The sequence below is a fragment of the Triturus cristatus genome, chromosome 2_2, assembly GCF_964204655.1.
Source record: "Triturus cristatus chromosome 2_2, aTriCri1.1, whole genome shotgun sequence".
Lineage (NCBI taxonomy): Eukaryota > Metazoa > Chordata > Amphibia > Caudata > Salamandridae > Triturus > Triturus cristatus.
In genome coordinates, this window is record NC_140582.1 from 307,337,568 (window position 1) to 307,350,545 (window position 12,978).

At 43.0% G+C, this 12,978-nt stretch overlaps 1 protein-coding gene across 5 annotated transcripts in view; it reads right to left on the reverse strand.

Annotated features, from left to right (window-relative positions):
• Positions 1–12,978, reverse strand: part of SVEP1 (sushi, von Willebrand factor type A, EGF and pentraxin domain containing 1) — a 1,063,460-nt gene that overhangs the window by 312,134 nt on the left and 738,348 nt on the right. For all 5 annotated transcript variants that reach the window (XM_085641350.1, XM_085641349.1, XM_085641348.1 and 2 more), the window contains exons 27-28: positions 5,351–5,526; positions 2,795–2,919 (exon numbers count right to left, since the gene is read on the reverse strand). In XM_085641350.1, the coding sequence (XP_085497476.1) occupies positions 2,795–2,919; positions 5,351–5,526 (301 nt within the window). The remainder of the gene's footprint in view (positions 1–2,794; positions 2,920–5,350; positions 5,527–12,978) is intronic.

The window sequence follows — 12,978 nt, forward strand, 5'->3', positions numbered from 1 at the left end:
TTATCTGCTGGAAGATCAGTAAAAAGTGCAGACTTTACCTACTGCACTTCTATTTCTAAGCACTGTACATAACAGCTATCGCTACCACCAAATCTAAAGATAGTCCGTTTATAGAGCGCTGAATGATAAAAGGCTATTTGCCTCACTCATTATTGAATATGGACTTTACAGACGTCAGCAGTGAGCGGTTAAGTCACCTGGCCACTTTGGCACCTACCAACAGTCAAGAGATAGACATTAATCCACCAGACTGGTGACATATAAACCGAACGCACCAGGCCGGTGAGATATGAAAATGTGCCACTCGAAGGTCACCTTTCACTTCATTGCTCAAAGCACACAAGCCTCGAGATTACTCCCGCTTCAAATTAAGGAATTTAAAAAAAATCACCCCAGAAACAGTGTTCAGAGCAGTTCAGAGCAGTTTGAACCAATATGTCACAGAAGGCAGAGCTGTAGCATGAAGAATGAGCAAATCAATACTAGAAACGGCTGTATGCAGAATGTACCAAAAATCCACAGAGAACGTGTAAAGGTGAAGTAGAGGAACGAGGAAAAGAAAGGAGTATAGCTGTATGGGGGCTCTAGGAGGCTGCTTTAGTAAAAAGAAAATTTCTGGAGCAGGACGGTTATTAGTGGGTAGAAACATAATTATGTGTAAAGCTCACGTTCACCCAGAAGGGTATCTTTAGTGTGATATTATGCACATCACAGCAAATATTCCTCAGAATCTCCCCCTCAGTGTCAACGATGAAGCAAAGCAGAATGGAACAGACTTCCGGTGGATAAGGCCAGGCTGAGAGATGGAATTAAAAAACTCTGGCAAACGTTTTAGAAAAAGATGGTCTGCTGTTCTAATGACTGCTGTGCCCGAGGTAAGTGCTCATGTTTTAGTTTACATCCAATGGTATACCTCTTGTAAACGGAGGAACATTGGTCTTCTCTTTAGAATCTGCATCCCTTGCCGTGCATTGATAACCTGTTACCTCAACCCTAATAAATTTGCAGAATACATTTACTGCTATGTTTATTTTTCTTGGCCCCAGCACCCAACCTTAATTGTACAGTTTGTGTGCCATGAAAAGGAACTGCAGCAATCCATACCTGAACTACACATTTTGCTTTGCAAGGGATTTAAATTAGGGGTGGGCGGAATTTGCGGAATTAACCTTCGCAAATTATCGCGAGAATGTTTAAAATTATCGCAAACAAGCAGAAATATCGCAAAGATGCGGAAGTTTTTTTCCGGCATGTTCGCGAGATTTTCTGCATGGTTGCGGGTCGCCAACTTACCCATGTGGTTGCTTGCGGGCGCGGCCATCTTGTTTTGAGTTGTTCTCGCGGTGCATGATCGCGAGAAGAAAGACGTGATCGCGCGACGCATGACGTCACTGCGGGCGCGAACTGTCGCGAGACAGCGCAAATGGCTAAAAACAATACAACATCTCATGGAGAACGCGACCGGATCAAGAAAACTTGTCGGCGAACGCAGGGATTCAGGTAAGGCGATCGCGCGCGCGCGAGAATGTATCATTTTACAGCGCGAGCAAGAAACAAATTATCGCCAAGCTGCGGAAACCGGAATTTTTGACATTTTCGCGCTCTCCGCGGAACGCAAAAATGTCAAATTATCGCAATTTCCGCGAACGGAACGAAATTTTTGCCCAGGCCTAATTTAAATGGCCCTAAACAAATGATTTTCTGTGACATATTATAGTTGTACTCGTTCTTGGTTTACAGTTAGAAGGTATGTGACACGAATTCACGTTTGACCATTAAGAATGCTCACTTCGCTTGCTACATAAAAGTCATACCCAACTTTTACAGCGCACCACTTTCAAGTGTCACCAGCCGCCACTGCACAGTAGAACATGATCGAGGCTGCTTACAGCTCTGCTTGTACTTCATCAAACATTTTTTACTTTTTACTCTTGGATTCCATCTTAAGCATCAGCTAACATAAGACCTAAGATAACCAATGCAATGCTAAGCATGTTAATTGATCGCATTATGGACATAGCCATAATGAATGCATTTCTAATAAAGCTGCACATTACATAGAATAAAACAGTGAGTTTTGGTCAATTTGCAATGTCAGTTAAAGAACGTCCTCTACAATCGCTTCTTGCCTCATAATGAGACAGAAAAAAGAAGCAAAAAACTGGGAGCTAAAAGCTGCAGCGTTGCATCAAGTGTAAAACATGTGTACATCCACGTGAGCGTTTGGCGGGGGTAAATTCTGTACATCAGGTGTGTGTCCCCTTGTCAGGCTGGATAGTCGATGATTTCTCATTCGATCGGGACCTAAAATCAGCCCTGTAGTCTTCTGCCTACTGAGATGGTCGTGGAAGAATGCCATTGTGACTGGGGGTGAATGTTTGCATTGTCCAGCATTCCGTCCATCAATTGTTTCTTTTGCATTTTGAGAATTGTGGCAGTGCTCTGACACAGATGTATGGTAACTTTATCATTCTAAGCCCAAAAACATAAATGTTGCAAGAGAACTATTGATGACACCACTCAAATAGAAAATAGATTCTGGCCTTTGACAGGGTGGGAATGTACCCTTAACTGATATCTCTGCGAGGCCATTCTACTAGCAATACGGCGCTATAAAAAATTTATGTTAGTGTAACTTAATGTAACATGGTAAGCGTATGTTGTCAAGTAGTGGTAATTGCAGACACCTGAGCTGTGCATTTCAGCACATTAGGCCCTTTATGAGTATGCACAATTATTATTAATGCCAGCAGTAGCTTGTCACACGAGCTTTCACCGTACATGTATTGCTCACCTCCTCTGATGACAAGACATGGTCCCAGATATTAACCTGGCTGATGGAACCCACAAAGGATTCTGCTGGATTAAAACCTTCGCCTCTCTGGTCCTGCTCCTGTGCAAGAACCAAAGCACCACCACCTGCACATACAGGAGACAGCTTAAATTAAGATCATTCAGCAGCAAGTTATCAAAAAACAAATGGACATTCAAGAGACTTTAGCAGGAGATGCACTGTCAGATACTGGACCAGTGAGAGAATAACAGACCACATACACCAACACAGCACCAACCACATCTCTTTAAATAAAGGATGTCTTAAAATGTCATGAAGGCATGAAAACAAGGAAGTGGTCAAATGAAAACATTTTGAAAACACTTTCTTTTTAATAAAAGATACTCATTGGCAAGGCATGCTTTTTTTAGTAGCTCATTGTCCTTTAAGTATAATTGCATGGACATCACTCCTATCTGATCAACTCCAGCTGCAATTTCTTGAGTGTAGATGCCGGAGCAGGAGAGATAGGAGGCTCAAGGCCCATGCTCCCCAACTCTGTAATGCCTTAGCTGTGGCCTGTCTGCAGTTTAGGAGAAGTTTTAACAATTCTGTTTTTTGTATAATTAGCTGAAGTCATTACATTAATTTCAAAGACTCAATTTGTTATATTACTCTGTGCGGGTGTGTTTTATCAATGAAATTATCTATCTATCTATCTATCTATCTATCTATCTATCTATCTATCTATCTATCTATCTATCTATCTATCTATCTATCTATCTATCTATCTATCTATCTATCTATCTATCTATTTATATTAAACAATGGTGGTCTCCACTAAGTAGTTATTGTTAGAAACGGGTTTCCATAAGAATAGATTTTTGTTTTGCTAATAACTTTGACGTTATTTGATGAATTATAAGGAACTTTCCTCCAAAAAGGTCCGTTTACCTCAGCTCCTCTCTGGAAAGCTTCAGGGTGATCCATCAAGTGTGTGTGTGTGTGGGGGGGGGGGGGGGTCGAGAAAAAGAGGGTAACAAAAAACGTTTTTCTAGTGCAATTTCTCATAGGAATTCTAAAGAGTGCTACAGCCAAAACGACTGATCAGAATTCCACCACATTTAGTAGAAAGCTAGATCTTTACCCAGAAAGTGTTCTTTTTGTCACATGGTTTAAATCCCTTCACTAGTTTTTGTGAAATTAAGAAGAAAAATGTATAGATATTTCAGACTGCAGTACGTACGCAGTACAACGGGGTTCCATGAGGTCAAAACATGTGGTCTGATTTGCTGGCCCAAACATGAAGAGAAATGTTGCAGCCACCCTTTTAGGACTTGGGAACTCGGTCCCCATGTCCTAAAATAGATCAAAATAAAGCTTAAATGGGCAGGGTAACGGTACTGTGGAGAGATTGCATAGGGATCTATTTGGGGTTGAATTGAAAATAATTATTTTTTTGTGGAGCGCAGTACTGCCATACCACTCAACATGGTCCAGTGTATTTTCACAGAGGTACATCGGTACTGCAAAAAGAAAAAACTTTTGGGGTGGGTGTCTATGGGACTGTCTGTAAACCACACACACAATACACCTAACACCTAGACACACACAACTACACCCACACATTCAACACCCCCCAAACACACACATGTGAATGCACAGCATGGGACCTCCATCCATAGGGGGTTGGACACCGTGTCTTGCTGCAAGCCAGGCCCTGTGGCCATTACTAAGCCGAGCAGAACCGAAGGCTGTGTGCAGAAGGGCGAGGGTCCGCCACCGATAGGGGATTGGACACAGGGTCTTGCCTTGCATGCATGGTTGGGTGAAGGTGGTTGGAATTGCAAAATATTATTTTAACTTAAAATGTAGCTATTTATTTAAAAAAATCTAAGTTTTCTAGTTAGGTATAGTAAAACTATTTGAATTCACATTAAATTAACCTCACAAATAATTGAAAAAAACAAACAAACGTTAAAGTGACATTATTGTTAGGTGAAAATGTCAGTTAAGGTGAAAATGTAAGTTCAAATGTAACATTTTAAACTCCTAAAACCACTGAAAATCACCAGTTATAGATAACTGAACAACGACAACTCGTACCCTCGCAATACCCTGACATATGCTTATGACCTTACATATTACACCACTCATGACATATTCTTTTATATCATTAATAACATCACTTATTACATCTGAAATTGCATCATTGATTCCAACACTGTGCATGGCGGTGATCTGCAGGCCCTTTTGGCCCCAACCTCTGATTTCGCTGCTCTGAATAATGAGGCCAAACCGCCAAATTCTGCATCACAAACATTAGCTGGGTATGCTGGGGGTAGCACACCGCCAACAGTTACCATGTGGAGTGCATAATTAGCAGATCGCATGCACTGCAATAAGTGGAAAAGACAAGTTTGCCTAACTCTCACTATATTGAATATATCGATAAGTGAAACAGTGACTCACACAGGATGACTGAATGACTTCCTGCAGCAGAACTGAACATCTAAAAAAGTAATTAATGCCCTAAGAAAGGCTAAGTTAAAAAAAAATATAAAAAATAAACTGTACCAGGAATATCAAGTCCTTCAGATAAGCCCTTTCCTCCATCTGATAGCTTCCCATCAATGTATACACTCCAAGAGCCATCCGTGCTGGTCCACGTCACTGCAATGTGATGCCACTTTCCATCGTTCACTGGAGGACAATCTGTTATCCTCTCCTTGCCATTAATATAAAGCACCCAGCTGCGTTAAAAGGGGGTATAGACACACAAATAAACCAGATGCATCACACAAGGGCAATGACACATACATAAAGTCGTGTTGAGGCAATCTAATTCACATGCAGCTTTGTAGCAATAAAGTAATTTCTTGTGCTGTAAAATTATAATTGAAGATAAGATTTAAGAACTCAGATCTACTAGGCTTATTCACACACACACACACACACGTAGAATATATGCTGTGAAAACGCACCCTGCAATTGATTGCAAAATATATTTTAAGGGGCAGATTTATGTTCCCTGGCGCATCCCTGCAAATCAGCATGGATGCGCCAGTGAAGATGCGTCACGCAAGTTTACCCTTGCGCCACAATAGATGCGCCGCATTTATAATGCAGCGCATCGTGGCGCAAGGATAAACAGATGCGTGACGCATCTGATGGCGGAAGGGCGGCGCATTACTGGAGTTGCGTCGCAAGCGCGACGCAGCTCCAGCAAGGCTCGGGGTGCCCTATCGGTACAATGCTGCGTCAATCCTTACGCCTGCTTCAAGCAGGCGCAGGGATTTGACGCAGCATGGCCGGAAAAGTGACTGAGTGAAATCTTGTAGATTTCACTCAGCCACTTTTCGGAGGCGTTCCTGCGCCGGAACGCCCCCCCCTGTGAAGGTACGCCCACATGTGGCGCAAGCTTTACAACGTGACGCATCTCCCTAGATGCGTCACGTTGTAAATCTGCCGCGGCATGGCGCTGGCTTTGCACCGCCGCTGCGTCACAAAAGTGATGCAACGGCGGCGCAAAAGTGACGCACAGGGCTTATAAATCTGCCCCTAAGTATTTAAGTATTTAAGCATGTAACTTTCAAAACCAGCTGTTGTCCAGAGTGTGTGGTAACATGCTGCCGGCTTACAACTACCTTGTAATGCTCTCCGGCAGTAATATAAATAGACAAATTGGCATAAGCAGTCCCTTACCAGCTAATAGTGATGTACACAGGAAAATACTTTTAAAGAGCCAGGAACTTGCTTATCTCTTTCATTGCCAAAAAGACAGTAGCTGATCTGCTCGTTGAGCTGTATTACACAGTCTTCTGGCTCTGACAGCAGGCATTGTGACATTACAACTCTATTGTAAAAAACTCAGGGGCAGATTTACAAGCCCCTTGCGCCACCGGTACGTCACTTTTTCCCCATGTTAAAAGTGACGCAAGAGGCTTGTAAATAAGCCCCTCAGTACAATGGAGCATTAATGTAATTATCTAATTTTCAACTATACTATAATATAATGAGAAAGTTATGCACAGGACATTACACAGATATCGTGGGTTTCCATGTATTATATAATGTGCCTAAGATGAAACGCTGATTAAGTGAAGAGAGCGAGTTGTCATTTTAGCCACGGAGCAGAAAGGAAACCATATTGAATGAAGGAACAGGCAGGATGAACACAAGTTGTATTTTCTGTATTCTAGTTCTTCATGAGCGAGTGATGGGCATTGTTTAAAACCCATAAACACGATGAACACACTTCCGTTCTAAACCACATGACATTTAATACACCCACTTTGATCTCGCTTTCCTTCAGGCACACAGAGTAGTTTAGTTTTCTTTCTTTCTTGCTTGATTCCTAGGGTAATGCTTCTAATAAAAACACTCTCGCTCAAAAATTCCTGAATAAATTTACCTGAAAAGAAGAGCTACATTGCTAGTCATATGTGATACAAAAACAATAAAATGACATAGTACGAATCATGGTTTATTGTTCATAAATGAAATATCACAAAGTGTCCACAAGGTGGCAAGATTGGATTAAACAATTACTTGCATTTCTGTGACTATCTTTGCAACTTGCGCTGCATATAAAGGTATAACAGAATCCGACAAAAAGGGTTACGCTGTCACCCTGTCAACTATAGCTCCCTGGAGTCGCCTAAAAAAAGTCTAAGTTGAGAAATGACCTTGCTACCCTTTCAATCTGTTTTTCTTTCACCAAAAATGGAGAGGTGTGGCGCAGCGGCTACGGCAGCTGACTCGGAGCTCAGGGCTCACGGCTCGATCCCCGGCGCTGGTGTGACAGCTCAGCTCACTTAATGACCCTGATGGCCCCAGTGCCTTGAGGCCCTTAGGGTTGAGTAGTTAGCGCTCTATAAATACTCGATTATTTAATAATTAATATGCCACATTACTTTAAGATTGCCCCCGTTTTAGTCTAACCTAACATGAAAGGATAATGAACATCTTGATAGAGCAGACATTTCATTTATACTTTAAAAGAGGAGTGAACACTGGACATGACACTTTTTGAGCAAAAATAGAGAAAATATGATGAAAAGAAAAGAATTTTAGCTACTCCATTATAAAAAAAAGCATGCAGAAAAAGAGTAGTTTAGATGTTATCATACGTATAAATAACATAGGTTGTGATTTACTAAGGAAAAATAATTTTGTTTTGTTAATTTCATATAAAAATTAAGAGTAACTAATGAGATGCATGAAATAGTATAATTAATCATGATTTTGATAGTGAATTTTATCATTTTAAACTTTGCAGGTGATTACATGTGCACCAAAAATGACAAGAGAAAAATAGGTGCCACTCCTTTGTACTAAAAGATGCATTTACGAAACTTTCAGGAAATGTTCTTCAGACATGTATTAGTAATGCTAGAAACGAGAACATTTAAGATACACTTTAAAATGCGTTCACATGTTGGTACTTACAAATGCAGTAGTACCTTATTTCTACTTGACTTAATTTTGATCATATTAATGTTCCTAAGTGCATCAGAAATTAATATTGAAAACTGAACTTCTTGTTTCCATAAAAATATAATGGAGATACTTGTATATATCACTGCTTTATATTAGCCTAAATTAACACAGGCTAAACTGCATTCATGGAGTTTTCTGCTTCGTTAAGCTTACTGAACATGAGAGAATCACTCGATGTAACAATCTATATGTTACACGTTGTATTCCCTCCTGAGTCCCGATGTATGGTATAATGATTTTGCTACAATTATGTTACCATTTATATGACACTTGCCTGGGAAATAGCCATTTTGAACTTTTCAACGTACTCTTGCTAAAGGGGCATTGTTTAACGTTTCATATGCCGGATAACTTAAGGACTACGTAACAGGTCCAGCTATTTTCTCTGCATTTTGGGGCAGATTTATGACGACTGGCGCATCCCTGCATATCAGCAGGGATGCGCCAGTTATTATGCGCCACTGCTGCGCCACCATGGATGCGCCGCATTTATAATGTGGCGCACCATGGGGCAAAAACGGCACAGATGCGTGACGCATCTGTGCCAAAAAGTGGCGCATTGCTGGAGTTGCGTCGCAAGTGCGACGCAGCTCCAGCAATGATCTGGGGGGCCCTATCTTTACAATGCTGCGTCAATCCTTACGCCTGCTTCAAGCAGGCGCAGGGTTTTGACGCAGCATGGGCCTAAAAGTGACTGAGTGAAATCTTGTAGATTTCACTCAGCCACTTTTAGGAGGCGTTCCTGCGCCGGAACGCCCCCACCTGCCCTGGAACGCCTACATGTGGCGCAGGGCTTTACAACGTGACGCATCTCCCAGATGCGTCACGTTGTAAATACCCCGCACCATGGCGCAGGATTTGCGCCGCTGATGCGTCACAAAAGTGATGCAACGGCGGCGCAAAAGTGGCGCAAGTGCAACATAAATCTGCCCCGCAGTGTCTTCTTTATGTCACCTGGTCCACATTCCAGTATGAACTGACCAATGAACTGAGTGGTCTGATCAGATGAGGTGACACCAGGAGGCGTCATCCCCGGAAATGCTAAGAATATAACATGGCCTGATCAATACGTTTTTGAGAATTCGGTGGAGAGTTTCGTTGCTCTTGGAGACTCTTTTGCTTTTACGCAGCGGATGGTGATGATAGACGGCTGCAGTTCTATTTATGAACCGATTAAAGAGATTTGCAGAACTTTGATACAGACGCACCTGGCTTCCTTTCCTAATTAGCGAATGGGCTACACGTGCTTAGTGGTCTCTTCATTCTGAGACTAGTAGAACTGGAAATGTCACCTTCTTTCCTGAATTTGTGAGCTTTGGGTACTGATTCTTTCTCTGTTAGATTGGTTTATTTGTGAGAATGCCCTAATTGCTTTAAAAATGTGAAAAACTAAATGTACTAAATTCGCTCAGTTTTCATGAATTTCCTATTTACAGTGAATGAGCATTCTCAAAGTTGAATTTTATTAGATGACTAAAGAGGATCGAATTAAAGAAGTTACAGCACATTAAATACTAATGCTACTGTTTTGTATTGCTTTATCTGAACTCTTAGTGTATATCATTTTGTCTCGCCTATGTTTCTTCAGGAGATATGTGCCTGCGGTATTAATCCTATATCTGCATAGCACTGTGTTATTAGTAATTTACACGAGTTTGATTTCAATTTTGTAATGCAGTCACCCAATTCCTCGTCCTCATTGGATGACTGTTGAAACTCTTTATATCCAACCCCTCTTAGCACACATCGTGGTCCATTGACCAAAAGAAGTGGAAATGTTTTGTTTGCAAAAGTAAGTAGGAGACATTGTGCCCAGAAAATGCTACAGCGATCTCCTCTACCTCCACTCTATGAAATTGCGCCAATTTTTGTTCCCCCTCTAGGACCCATTAATATTTGGTAACTGATAAAGGTTGTGTTCAGTTCAGACGGTTTCCAGGCACAACAGCATAATCTTTCAATACAGGTTGTGTCTACTGACATATTCACAACCAGTGTTTGAGTTATTTATAATAATCCTCTGATGAAGACTTTATGGAGTTTATTTGCTAAAGTTTTGCATAGGCGCTTGCATGGTGTTAAGTATAGCGTCAATGCAAATACCATTATAAAAACTCACAGGTATGACACAAATTGCACATCGCTGCTTGAGCTCCCATGCAACCTTAGCACACAGCTTCCTATGTATTTTACGTTTCTAAGGTAGAATGAAGGACAATGCTGCCCACCCAACTTTGGTTTATTATATAAAACAAATAGTCAGTGGCTTAGCTAGATTGCCAAGAGGCCCTAGTGAAAGCAAAGTAACTTTCCCCCGCAACAGGGTTACATTTCAGCCCGTCAGCTGCCCCGACACTCCTCAATCTCCTTTTACAGAGTCTGCAGCTGCCATATCATAACTCACTACCATTCTCACGCACAGACTACTGCATTTCTAGTCCCTGAACTGCATTTCTGCAAGTCAAAGCCATAACCTTAAAGCATTACCAAAGCTAATAGCTTTGACCCATGGAAAGCGCATGCACACAAAGACATATGTTGGCACCCCACACTCACACTTCTGCCCTCACATGCACAAAGGACAATGTAAATCTTGCCTTCAAAACATGGTAGCTATCCTGCATTTAAACAAGCATACTGCTCACACAGAGATTCACTGTTCACTAGGAAGGAGCAGAGGTTGTACAGCTGATGGCCCAGGTGGCATAGGTTGAGTATCAGTCCACTAGTGTAATTCAAATCTCTTGAAGTAAGCTACATTGAAAACTGAATGTCCACTGAGGTTATCTAATCTCCCATCAGCCACACTTGGACCAGCACTGCAGACTGATGAGTTTGATCTCCGTGGACATGTGTTGGGAAGAGTCTTGACATCAGAGAAAGGTCCCACTTCTAAAAAACAAGGTGTTTTCCTTTGTGAAGGGAGGGAAGGAGTAAGAAAGGAAGGAAGAAATATGCCAGCTAAATGTGCTTCAATAAAAAAAAGTAAAAAGTAAAACTTTGCACTGGTCTGCCATCTTGGAACAGTAAAACTGACACAGTATATAGAATAGTATTTCAGGATGGCATGGTTTTGAAGCTTGCAGGAGTGATGCCTGGTGCTCTGCTTAAGAAAGTTGTGGTTCAGTAGTAATAGCTGTCGAGCTGCTGGTACTCTCATTCTTCAATTAGCACTAGTCTGCAATTGCAGGTGAGCTGCTGGGGCATTAACTAAAGGAAATATCTCCTGAGGTCCGACTACTCTGGATGCAGAGTAACCTAGAGTAAGCTGGCAAAAGCTATATGTATGCTGTTCTGAAGGGCTGAACTAATATGTGAATGATACTGTCCTATGACTAACTCAAGTGGGCTTGCCTAAACCCATTTCTCTAAGCAAGATTATATTTGAGGGAGGAGCCTAGCGTGCAACCAAGATGGCCGCATAGGCTTACGGCTCTCGAGGGCCTCCGCAACCTCCCACGTCTATCCTGACTAAATCCTGGTAAATTTGATGGGCTTTTGCTGATGCATTCGTGCTGAGGTGCCACCCGTTTTCCAAATTCAGATCGGACACCGGGAACCCGAATGGTTGCCCTCTGAAGATTGCGGCCTGCTAGTGCTTAGATCCCGATCTCGAGTTGGTGAGGTGCCCGGGTGCGAAGTGAACAACAGCGGCATGCTGGGCTTGACTTGCCGCGTGCCCCGCACTTTCACTTTCGTTTTCGGGTCTGTTTTTTGAGATCGACTGAGGGACCTCGGTGTTTCAGAGGAGAGCGGACGGCGGAGTATCTGGCCTGATTTTCGGGCTATACACGGACTTCCTGCCTGCAATTGAGTGTTCGACTGAATTAGCCAACTGGTCCCTGTCCCTGGCGCTGGCGGGTGCCAACCTTGGTGGCCTCCGGACGATGGCGGCGAGACTAGAGGGAGACAAGTCGAAACTCAAGTCAACTCGGAGGGGATCCTACGCACAGACCAACAACATGGATCGCTATGCGCAGCTAAAGAGATCCCCCAGTGGCTTGCATAAATCGCCTGAGAGGTCTAAAGAGGTTTCGGGCCCATCGTCAGAATTGACCCTGCAGGACGTTATGGGCGCCATTGAGGAGATGAAGGCTGCTGTGGATCAGCGGTTTGACACCCTGGCACATAAATTGGACGCGGTCCTGATTGATGTGAATCTGGTCAGGGCAGATCTGTCCAAAACCAACGATCGGGTCGACTCCTTGTCTCAAGCGGCGTCGAGCCTAACTGTGGATGTGGCCGCCCTGCAGACGGAGGTCCGTAGGTTGCGGCTCGCCAGTGACCAGACGGATCGTCGACTTGAGGACTCTGAAAGCAGGGCTAGACGGAATAACGTTCGTATCATCGGAGTGCCGGAAAGGTCGGAGGAATCTGCTGTTGATCTTTTTGTGGAGGATCTGGTGGTCAATCGTCTCGCGCCCAAGGGATTAAGCAAGTTCTTTGCGGTGGAGCGGGCGCACAGGATTCCGGGTGGTGCGCCCAAGGTGGGTGCTCCCCTGCGGCCTATAATTGCCCGACTTTTTAACTTTCGGGATAGAGACGCTATCCTTCAGGCATCGAGGGTGGCAGGGCCACTGAAGTTTGAGAACTCCAATGTCAGCTTTTATCCGGACTTCACGCAAGCGGTCCAGAAACAGCGGCTGGGATTCCTGGGGGTCAAACATCGCTTGAGGGACATGGAGCTGAAATATGCGGTGTTA